This window comes from Dermacentor variabilis, chromosome 6 (genome assembly GCF_050947875.1).
Source record: "Dermacentor variabilis isolate Ectoservices chromosome 6, ASM5094787v1, whole genome shotgun sequence".
Classification (NCBI taxonomy): Eukaryota; Metazoa; Arthropoda; class Arachnida; order Ixodida; family Ixodidae; genus Dermacentor; species Dermacentor variabilis.
The window spans coordinates 104,052,962-104,064,942 of NC_134573.1; the positions used below are offsets into that span (position 1 = coordinate 104,052,962).

At 43.5% G+C, this 11,981-nt stretch overlaps 1 protein-coding gene across 1 annotated transcript in view; it reads right to left on the reverse strand.

The window, feature by feature from the left end:
• Rme-8 (receptor mediated endocytosis 8) overlaps positions 1-11,981 on the reverse strand; it is a 187,602-nt gene that overhangs the window by 57,619 nt on the left and 118,002 nt on the right. Inside the window, exons 27-30 of the mRNA XM_075695386.1 lie at positions 9,737-9,849; positions 8,183-8,261; positions 5,365-5,500; positions 1,180-1,364 (exon numbers count right to left, since the gene is read on the reverse strand). Coding sequence (XP_075551501.1) covers positions 1,180-1,364; positions 5,365-5,500; positions 8,183-8,261; positions 9,737-9,849 — 513 coding nt within the window. The remainder of the gene's footprint in view (positions 1-1,179; positions 1,365-5,364; positions 5,501-8,182; positions 8,262-9,736; positions 9,850-11,981) is intronic.

The window sequence follows — 11,981 nt, forward strand, 5'->3', positions numbered from 1 at the left end:
ATGTGTATAGTGTATGTCGTTACTTTGCAATATACATTGTTTGTCACTGAGCATACACTGACAGCACTTAAACAGATAACTGCAATAAAATTCTACTTTGCTTAAGTTGGCTAGAAGTTTATATAAGTGAGTGGTTTAGACTATCGAAGCAATCTTGTCTGTGCCATAGGGCTGGCAATTGTCTAGTCCTTGAATTTGATGCTCTTAAATAGCACCTTAGCAGATGACATGGCCACTTGGTAGTAAGCAGATATGTACATTCCAGAAGTGGACACCGGTTCTCAATGTTCTGGCATTTCTGGCGAGCAGAAAAGCCTGCATTTTTTTTTTTTTTTTTTTTTTTGTCACAAGCTTTTTCAGATGCATCCACTGGCGTTTCAGATGTACAATTTTGTGTGGAGGCTGCTCTTTAGGTTTGTACACTTATCAGAAAAGGCTATTGACATAGTCAAAAATTTTATTGCAGTTAACATTTAAGTCACACTATGAGAAATAAGTTTGGCGATAACTGCTTCAGCGTGAGCATTCTCTGCTCCTCCCAGTAAGCACACACATGAAGTTACCAGTTCAGCACCTCTACAAGAAATAAGTTCAAATAACCTGCATAATGAAGGAATAATTCTGTCTCAGTTCCACTGCGAGCTATGCGGTGTGCAACCTTTACTAGGAAGTGACCTATACAGTGAATGGTTTTGAAGGACCCAAGCACTTCGTAATAAAGGCACTTGACTGTACTGCAAAGAAGACCTAGAGCCAACCACCAACAGGTTTACATGCCCAAAACACTCAGCTCACTCGCTACTGCAGCACAAGTACAGTATGCAGACAGCTTGATGAAAGCTTGATGACAGCTGAAGTGCTTGCATACACCAGCCCAACAAATGTGCATAGTGCGTGGAACGCCATCGAGACGACGCAAAATGAAGTTAAATTAAATTACGGAATTTACCACCCCAAAACTGTGCCCTAGGTTATGAGGGACATCATAGTGGAAGCCACCCAAAGCACGGTACACAAAAGTTTTTGCATGTTGCCACCATTCAAATGCAGCTGCTGCAGCCGCGTATCGACCCTGTGACCTCGTGCTCAGCAGCACAATGCCATAGCCATTTGGCCACCGTGACAGGCCCAGACACGACAGGTTAACACAGGTGTTTTTGCTCGAGAAGCTCGCAGTACCTGGAGACCACCTTCTCTGCGCAGCTCCTCAACATTGAGTGGCGAACAGCTCAGCGTGTGCCAGGCGGTCTCGATGGCCACGCCCAGCAAGGGTGTGGCCTTGCTCCGCAGTTGGGGGTCGTCAAGCTCCGACTCCATTAACCGCAGCAGCAGCCCATAGCCCGCGTACTTGTACGGCTCCAGCTCTGTGCATCAATGTACATTGCACTGTGAAGCCAAGCCCAGTCAAAGTATCAGCCCCAGAAAAAGCGTGCTTCTCTCTGCACACAGATTGTTGGGAATGAAACAAGTAACATGGTCAGCTTTTTCTTTTCTCTCAATCTTTTTTTTCATCAAGTCAGTGATGCCAAATCAGACAAATAAGATTGGGGACTACGTATTGTAATGATTATTGTTCGAGCTTTTTTTTTTTACTTCATCATGCTGGGTGGCCAATCCCAGCTTAAAGGGGCCCTGAACCACCCCTCGAGCTTGGTGAAATAACATAGTCCGTGGGTAGCATACGTTGTTGTGAAGATATCAGCCAAGTTTTGCTCTTACACACTCCGTGAAGCTCACAAGCGGAGCGTAAAGTCACCTTTTTCTCAAACGCTCTCGTTTCAAAAACCCCATGCTCCTCGCTCTTTTCTATGTGCTTTATTTCATCATAAAGCACACTCCAATACGCGGCTGCTATTGGTCGCTGCACTCGGCTACACCGCGGCCACCGCGAGGTGCCGTCACGATTCCAGTGGCTAAGCGCACTGCGGCTCTCTGAGGGCAGTCGCATTTGGCTTACGTTTAGCGTGACATAGGCACCAGATCGGAAATTTGAACTGCGCGCCATGGTGACGTCTTCGCCGTAGCCTTCGCAGTGCAAGGCATTGGAGGAGGAAGGGGAGCACAACTGAGGCCGTGTTTGATTGCCGATAACTCTGCTTCTGCTGAACACATTGAAGTACTTTTTGTGGCAAAGTGGTTCTGAAATAGCCTATCTTCACTTACAAATGTCTTTCTCCACTTAGATAAAAAGTGGTTCAGAGCCCCTTTAAGTGACATGCGGTGGCGTGGTGTGCCAATAACAATTGTCCCAGGTGACAAAATCAAGCAAAACCAGCACTACACAATACATACGAGCTGGTGAAAAAAGGCAAAAAGAATCGACCTGTAAAAGAATTGTTACAAAACCTGGCTCCAAGTTACTCTTCCATTTTTCATCAGCTAAGTAAGTGATGCACAAACCAGGCATAGTGCCAAAACAGATGGTACATATCACATATAACAAGGTAGTGGTCATAACGAAGAGATTTTGACTTTCCCTTACCGATTTATGCATTTTCAGTAAAATTTGTGCCAGTTTTAATGAAGCATATTTCATCATTTTACCAGATGCAGCAAAGTTTTACAACAGCCAGGAAAGAAATACATTGATCAAAAGCTTTGATAAATAACCTTGATAAACAAGCTCCACAAATAGAAACTAATCAGACTATAGCAGCTGGAAGACCCTGCAGCTTCTACAAGACCACTTGATCACACTGCTAAAAGCCACATACAGCCAGTACCACTACGCTCCCATACTTTTCGCCTTCTGTCCTTCTGCCCATACTTTTCGCCTTCTGTCCTTCTGTATAATTTTACAAGCCCTTCTACACGTGAAAGAAAGGCATAGGCTGGGAAGCTATTATAGTGAACTGTCTCATAGTGTAGTTCCTGCAGGACACCAAGCTCGACGAGCGGCTCTAGCGAGGCAACTGTCTCATGTACATAAGCACTCACCACTTCTCTTATCATCATCATCCATCCAAATACTTTCCCTCCCCTTCCCTCTTCCCCAGTGCAGAGTAGCAGACTAGAGCGCACTAGCTCAGGTCGACCTCTCTGTATTTCCTATCAATAAATTCTATTCTGTTCTGTTCTGTTATCCCATAGTAAATGATGACAGTGGCAAAGCATAGTGCCATAGCCACACAGCCACCATTTTATATGAAGTGATAAAAAACGCGAGTGTGTACCTAGGTACTTTAGACAAGGGTCATGTTCAGGAAGAACAGGGCAGAGACAACACTCGAGGACAGGAGTACACAACTTGAGTGTCATCTTTCAGCTCGAACACAATCATAAACTACCCTCTATTTAGAAGAGCACATAAAACATATATACACACAGAACCACTTTTTGCAAGCTGTGCACTTTAGGTAATAACAGTGAATGTGTGTGCGTTGTTGAGCTTTTATCAGGTGGTATAGTAGCGTGGCAAGTGGTATAAAGATGAGCCCATTTATCATAATACCGGTTTTAACAACATATCGGATCTAATAATGAGCAAACACGGCCCCGTCTATATTTATACGTGTTCTATGGTAAAATAAACTGCTTACTACAAGGTTCCCATGCCACATTATTGAATATAATAATTAAACCTAGCTACTGGGTGTCTGTGACGAAAAGAAAATTATAGTGATGTTTCACCTCGTGAACGTGGGTTACGCAAAGCGTACGAGTGCTTTCCCCTTTTTGTGCATTGCGTATAGAATGTTTGCATTGTGGAAAGCAACCTAGCACGTTCCTAGGGAGTCTCCTGGGCACGCCTAGCCCACACCTTTTGCAGGCCTTGTTCAGCTCCTGCCCTGCTTTGCAGACAACTTCGGGGTTGACTGAGTCGCGCTAGGCCTGCAAACACTTGTGTTGCTGCGTCCTTCTCGCTCGGCGCTCGGCCTCTTGACTACCAGACGAACCTGGTACATCCGTAGCACACAGAGCTCGTAGCAATTGCCAGAGGAGGTGAAACAAGCACAGCTTCACCTACCCTCCTTCTCCGCAATGATCTGCCTCGTTCCTTCTCCCCCTTTGCCACGCACTCCTCTCCTCCTCCAGTGCTCGCTTCCCTCTCCCAGCCCTGCAGCCTCTGACTTAATTACGCCGATTTCACAAATGGGGCAGATATGCTTGCCCGCAAGAAGATATCAAGATTCTTAACAAGAGCTGCTGCACCACACCTACATGGTGTGCCATGTACGCCGCCCTGCATGACTTAGCTGCATCTAGCCTCGCATGCATCTGCCTTGCACATCTTCAAAACACAAGTCAAAGGGGTGGGAAGGAGACAGGAGAGAAGTGCACAAGGTACACAATGCGGTGGCTCGCGTTTTCCTTTCCCAGGGTTTAGCTTCCTTTTTCCTTTCAGCACAGACACCCAACATTATTGTAGGCAGGTTTATCTTATGATAGAACACAGATAAATGTTCATGGTGCCGAGCCTACTCATTGTTGAATCGAAGTATTGTTAAATCTGCAAACTTTATGAGTGGCTTCGACTGTACTTCTTTTTTGTCTAATTAAAATGTTTGATGTTGGATCTCTCATTTTCTTTCTATGCAACCCAGCTATAACAATTATCGGTTATAGCAATGGAACATCCTCAGCACTTGAATACTGTTAAAGGTAGGTTCGACTGCAGAAGCATGGCAGCCATTCTGGACTGTCATCTATGAAGCTGTTATTAAGAATTAACTGCCATGCACCTCACGAGGCCAGACAATGTCCATTTGAAGCTTGCTAACAGTGAGCAGCAGGTGGCTACCATGACTTGTTAGCTTCCACAAATTTCGAGAATTTGAATCTGTTCAATCCAGTAAACTATACATAGGTACTTCATGTTGAAACAATTTAGCTTAGATGTAAAATTTGTCTAAAAAATCTAGGGATGGTCTAGTCCTTGCTACATTTAATTTGCAGTTAATCTTACAGTAGGTAAGATCATTCCAGGACACAGCTGAATGTGTAGGACATTGAGGGCCAAAGTGTGGTTCTCTGTGGGTTGATCTATGTATCACAGCCAATCAGACAGACTGTAAGGGCCACTTTACCAGGTACTACTGTATAAGGCTCCTTTTTGCATTTTGTGCACTCTATATTGCGTTAAATTTCTTGCTGAGCTACAGATAAACATGCTTCATGACATGTTTGTTATTAGCCATTCTTAGAAACTCAGTCAGTGACTGTTTCTTAGTAAAGATGGGAACTGTCAAAAGACATTGGAAGCACAGTCAACGGTAGCAAAATATGCAATGCCCATGCTTGGTACGGCTCTTCAATGGAATAGTTCTTTCTCGAGGCTCACGGGATATATGTTTGGCCACCTCTGGTGTAGGACATATGCCTGATGCCTTCTAAGAAGACGTCTTGCCATGTGGGGAAACAGACCTTTAGCATGCCGGCTGAAGAGAATGGCCTGTGTCTTGAGCAGCAACTGAAGGTTGATCGGGTCGGGCCCATCAAAGCAGCGTTGAGTCTTGTCAGAGAGCAGCTCGTACGCCTTGTTGACCTTCTCGAACTGCTCCTGTGGGTCCCATCCAAATGAAGAATGCATTACTCATCGCTCAGTACTTGGCATAAAAAAAAAATGAAACAAGATCCAAGCTGCAAAGTACACCACTGCTCAGGAATATAGAGATGATAACAGATACCTTTTGAAAAGAAGTGCGGCTCAAGTATGGGATCAGTAATAGAAAAAGTGAGACCATAATGTGTTTAAATATGAGTAGTTGATGATTGAGATGATTGAGGACCTTAACAGAGAGAGTAAGAGTGAGGTTGAAGATTAATATGCAGAAGACAAAGATAATCATGAATAGCCAGGCAAGAGAACACGAGTTCAGGATTGCCAGTCAGCCTCTAGAGTCTGTGAAGGAGTATGTTTACCTAGATCAATTACTCACCGGGAACCCTGATCACAAGAAGGAAATTCACAGAAGAAGAAAAATGGGTTGGAGCGCATACGACAGACATTGTCAGTTCCTGACTGGAAACTTACCATTATCATTAAAAAGGAAGGTGTACAGTCGGTGCATTTCACCAGTGATGAAACATGGGGCAGAAACTTGGAGACTGACAAAGAAGCTCGAGAACAAGTTAAAAACCGCATAATGAGCAATGGAACGAAGAAGTCTAGGCATAACATTAAGAGACAGAAAGAGAGTGGTTTGGATCAGAGAGCAAAGGGCTGATACCTAATTGGCATAAGGAAAAAAATGGAGCTGGGCACGTCATGTAATGCACAAGTTAGATAACCGGTAGGCCATTAGGGTAATAGAATGGGTGCCAAGAGAAGGGAATTGCAACTGAGGACGGCAGAAGACTAGGTGGGGCGATGAAATCAAGAAATTCGCGTGCTCTAGTTGGAATCTGTTGGCGCAGGACAGGGGTAGGTAATTGGAGATTGCAGGGAGAGGCCTTAGTCCCGCAGTGGACATAAAATAAGCTGCTGCTGCCGCTGATGATGATGATGAACACAAAATTGCCAACTACATAAAACACATGAAAGGGGAAAGTTGTCACCCACCAGAAAGTATCCCAAAGCTACAAAGGAAACCCACCTGGATGTTTTGGAAAGAAAGCTTTACAGTTGAAGAGGAACCTGGCACCAATGCCTCTCTGGCATTGAATGCAAGCATACATAATAATTTTTCCCTTTAATAAAGCTTCAATCACTTTGTGGGTTTTCCACAAAACTGATTTGTCATTCATGAGACACATTTCCAACATGTTTTCAGCGTGCAGTCACCCAATGTCAGAACATCCCATCACATACTGGACAATAATCACATTGCTGTAATTGCCACCATGTATAACGTGGGGTATCAGATTTAATTAATGGTCACATGGAACACATTTCAGCCAACGTTACCGCGCTATTATCATACAATGTAGGAGAGGTGTGCAGAAGCGAAGTAGCAACACACTAAAGATATGTCAAGTGTTTATAATGTGTGGCTGGCTCTGACGGTAGAAACTCCCCATTTAAGCATTGCGTTACATTAAACTGGAGAACAAAATATACCTTTTTGCTCCCTGATGAAAACAAAAGGTTTTCATTTTATTCGAAGAGGCATAAGTGTTTATGCCCTTCAGGAATAAAAAAAGTGTCATGTGACAAGCTGTGTTAACACTGAGTGCAGTACAAGTTCACTCCTGTCAGCACTACACCCAATTAAAAGGGCAAGTGTTTAGTGCGCAAACTTAAAAAGGTCAGTTGAAATCTGTAAGGATACCAGGCCAATGCCAGGTGGCGTAGAGTTGCAGGCACGGGACGGTAGGCAATGGTGTGTGGTGGGGAGGGAGAACATGGAAGGCGTGTGTGCGCGGTCGGCACGCGGGGAGCGCGCAACAACGAACTGAGTGAGTGAAGCAATCGGCGGAGAAAGCTGCGCGCGGTGCAGCGGGACGGAATGCAGACTGCGTGTGTGTGCATGCGCCGAGGATTTCCAAAAGTAAAGAACGTGCTTGACAAATCTTCAAGTCACTTGGAAAGGCAACAGTTAGCTATGGTGTAATGTTATCACCCGGTATAACATACCTTTCTTATAACAATACACAACCGCCATTTCAGTTACAAGGCACTTCCAATACACCAAACTGCCTTTCTGATACATTACCAATCTTCTGATATCGCCATGCTTATCCTTTCCTTTTAGGGGTCGGCACATAATTGCCTTTTGTGCAAGGTGTGAGCTTCCACAGTCTATGTTACCACTGCAGGGTTATAACCTCTTTTAAGCCTCATTTTAGCACTGTATGCTTAGGAAAAACATCAGCAAGTATGTCAAGGAGAGTTTTAAAGCAGTCCCAGGAAATTAACAGCCCAAAATGCTGTCACGACACAAAATACATGTAAAGACAAAATTAAATAAAATTAAGGCGACACACATGAAAGCTGGTAGTGGAAAACCATCATTAGCATTAATACTCGCTATGGTTATGATAAAATAAGTACATTTAGCTGTTTGTGAATATGCTTAACAGTACATTTAGCAGTTAGTGAATATGCTTAACAGCTTGACAAAGATGTGGTCTTGTAAATGAAACTGAAGCATGGCGTGCGAGCACCAGTTATGTGGTCTTATTTTGTAATGAGGAAACATCAGCACACAATGCAAATTTTAAAAGTAGCTGCAGTCGTATTTTCCAAAGCTGACATGCAAGAAAAAGCAAGCAATGGTAAGTGAGAAAGTCTAATGCTTACCCTTCCTTCTGGGTTCTTGTCAGGGTGATACTTTTGAGCAAGTCGAAAGTAGGCACGCCGAATAACTGAGTCATCTGACCTGCCCAGCCAATGAGCAAAAGATTAAGAAACCTGGTGCACACACACATGTTCACACAGATGCTCAATGCTTTTAACTCCCAGGTTCTCTCCTGGAAAAGCTAAATTTCCAAAATCTTTCTTATTTAGACAATTTTCTCATGAAATATTCTCTGTGAAATATGTATTCATTGCACGGTTTATCAACCCTTGATTCCAATAAAAACATTTACCAAGATGTCAGCACGGAGTTTTTTTTAACATATACAAAAGTCTGCGATAAAGTTCTCTGCACTCATGACAGCAAAACAAATGTAAACTATAAAATGATAAGCAATGAGCAGTTATTAGTGGAACGAGCTGATGCGCATGACTTGTTACTGCAGAGAAACGCAAAGTACACCATGAAAGTAAGGTTCGTTCTTGGCAGGATTGATGCAAACTAAATGAGCACAGGTAGGGCTTAGGGGTGAAAGGGTTAACACAGAACATTTCCATTACCTTGACCTTAGCAGAGAAAAAAAAAGGAAGTTAGCTTGAGTTAATCTAGATAAAACTAAAGGGGGCCCTAAAGCTACTTTGAGTTACTTGGTTAAACATAGATAAAGGTAATGTTAAATTCACCACAAGGGCTGTATGCATCAATGCAAAGGCACGTGAATCAAAAACAATAACAAGGCATATTATGCTCACTACAGATAACAAGTTGTCACACTTTTCACTTATCCTCATAGTGCTCTGTCCGCTGCTGCCATCCCATATTTAGCCCCACCGATACAGTTTCAAACACGAGACTGGTGTGAGACACAGCAGTACTATGGTGAGCTAAGAGAGGGAACACAGAATTTATGTTTAAGCAATAATTACTAATCATATGTAGATTCGAATCTGACTTGTTGATATGGAACAAGTAGCTTTCCCATTGGATGTTTAAAGTCACTGAACTGTTCATTCCCATTGTAAGTAAGTTTTCCTTGCTAGTGCTTTATGCCAATCAAAACTCCTTTTTTCCTATTTTTATTGTCTCCAAATATCGGCGAATTACATTTGGGTCTGTATTATGTAAGTGTTTTTACAGTTTATAGTAGTAGTAGACGTATATAAATTGAGAAATCTGCGCAGGTATGCAGGCTTCTACTGCTGCTTTGCGAAAGAAAAAGGCCACAAGGCCCTCGCCAATCTGGAGCACTTGCATGCAGTTTCTCTTAAAAGCCTACGAGTGCTGGATAACTTACCAACACCAAGAAAAATTGCAGTTCTTGCACAGATTTCATGCAATGTGTGAGTGAGGGCACCAAATGTGGTCACTCGGCAAGGGCATGCTGGTGCAATAAACATTGGCTCTGTTCCCTTGATAAGTCAAGATTTGGCTAATTCCGACATTTTATTTCCTATTCTGTGCAGCACGAATTAAAATGCTACTGATTGAAAGATAGAAATTTTTTTGTGCCGTTACTCAGGAGTTTACGGAGCGCGGTGGTAATGGCAATTGCTGACCTCTGCTCCTGTGTGACGCCCAAGGTTGCGCAGGCCTCCTCCATGGAAAGCGCCGGCGGTTTGCGATCCAGCTCCTGTCGCCATCGCTCGAGCACATCTCGCAGTAGCGCTACCTGCATTATACAAGCCATGCCATAGACCTTCATAAGCACAGCCACATAAGTCAAACCCCTGGACAACCAAAAATAATTTTGGACTTCAAAAGATTTCAAAATTAACGTACCAGGTTGACACAGAAGCTAAGCACGTGACAATGTGAACATACTTGAAGCTTTGAGAGCTTCCCCCAGCACTTTAAACATCTGTCCACTGTGTTATAAGTTCAGTTGGAGATTTTACTTGCCGCAGTAGCTTAGTGGCTACGGCGTTGTGCTGCAAAGCTTAAGGTACCGGGTGCAGTCATTTCGATGGGTGTGAAATGCAAAAACATCTGTGTATTTAGATTTAGGTGCATGTAAAGGAACCCCGGACGACCCGAATTCATCAGGATTTGCTCACGACGATGTGCCACATACAGTTAAACCTCAATATAACGAACTATACAAAATCTGCAATTTGCTTCGCTATATCAAAATTTCGTTGTACTGAAATTCGACTTTTGATGCAAATAACTGCAGCTGTCGATTGATTTTTTTCTGACAAGCAAAGGGGCCGCAGAATTTTCCGAACTATCGGGAAATAAAAAAAAGCAAATTTGAGAAAACAATTCATTTTGATGAATTCGGGAGTTGGCAACGGATGATACGGTTTCATGCCACGTCGACGATATCTTTACACAGGCGGTACGAATTAAGCGAAGCCAGCCACGCTTTTGTGTGCACTCCGCCCCCGCGGCTGATAGCATGGCCTGCACTGGGACGATGCTATCATGAAAAGCGCCGGCAGCTGGGAGCAAATGATTCGTCTGTCTCTCGCTCCAACGGGCCACCGAAACTTGAGATTACACAACCTCCTACATTAAATGCGCGGGAAGACAGCTAACATGATGCCACGCCCTCTCGGCACGCCCACTCTTTGCCCAAAGCGGTGGCTTACCTCTAAAGCAGGATGCGCGGCTGCATATGCACTCAGCAGCACTTACAGCCATGTGCAGCCACAGCCGATATGCGCACCAGCAATTGCGAAGCGCCAACTTACCCTCCCCTCCCTCCCCCGGCCGGCCTTCGCGTGCGTTTGGTCGCATTACCGCACAGAAAGCTCCATTTCCCCTCTTTCCCTTTGCTCACGCGAAAGGCGGCACAGTCTTTCTTGTCTAACCCTTGCACACTTTCATTCGCACATAAAGCACAAAGTGTGCGAGCTGCGATAGTACTTTATTGCACTTGGACTTTACACAGAATGTATGATGCGGCGTCACTTCGGCGGGTCGCTCTTGTCGCACCGCACACAATTCGAGAAGTGCGTTTACAAGCAGTTGCTTGTAATTCGATTATTTGACCATATGCATCCGCGCGGAAGTTTGCATTTATTGTCTCGGCATTTCTTTGTGGCGTAAGCAAAATTTTGTTCCATTGAAATTGCATACAAATATAGTTTGTTACATTGAGGCTCTAAATGAATGGTGTTGTATGGACGAGAGGTTACGAAAAGTTAAATACTTTGTTATATCGAGGTTTAGCTGTATTTGGATGGTGGTTTTGGCACGTGATACTCCGGAATTTAATAAAATAATAAATTTTATGTTACACATTTTGACAGAAAATCAGTGGGCAACGAGATTAAAACTACCTAGGTGTATTTGGTCATGCGGGGCGTGAAGGACGTGTTGAGTTTTAGGGAGAGTTCCATAGTAAGGGCAGGTGCCATGAAAGCTGGATATAGTAACTGTTAAAGAGACAATAAATAGCAATGTTAGGTTGGGCAGGATTGGTAAATAACACTTTCAGAACACCAGGTATGTCAGTCTTATCATGAGCAACGTCTTTGTAAGTGGTAAGACAGAAAAGAAGCCAAGACAAAAGACGGGCTCAAAATTCCTGCACGAACTTCTTACAATGTCACAAAATTTGGAAAGCAATTGAACACATCGAAATGTGATGGTGCTTTTCTTTGGGCATAAACTTCAAGGAAGGAAACTTTGTTACTTTGCTTTCTCCGCTAGTAGCTAACATTTTTCCACCAAACTAAATGCAAATTAAGTTTTTAAAAAATAATTCACCAGACTAAACAAAGGCAAGTGCTGCTCTTTAACATCAATGAAACAGCTACTAATGCAAAATTGCGATCTCGCATCATGCCACCTGTG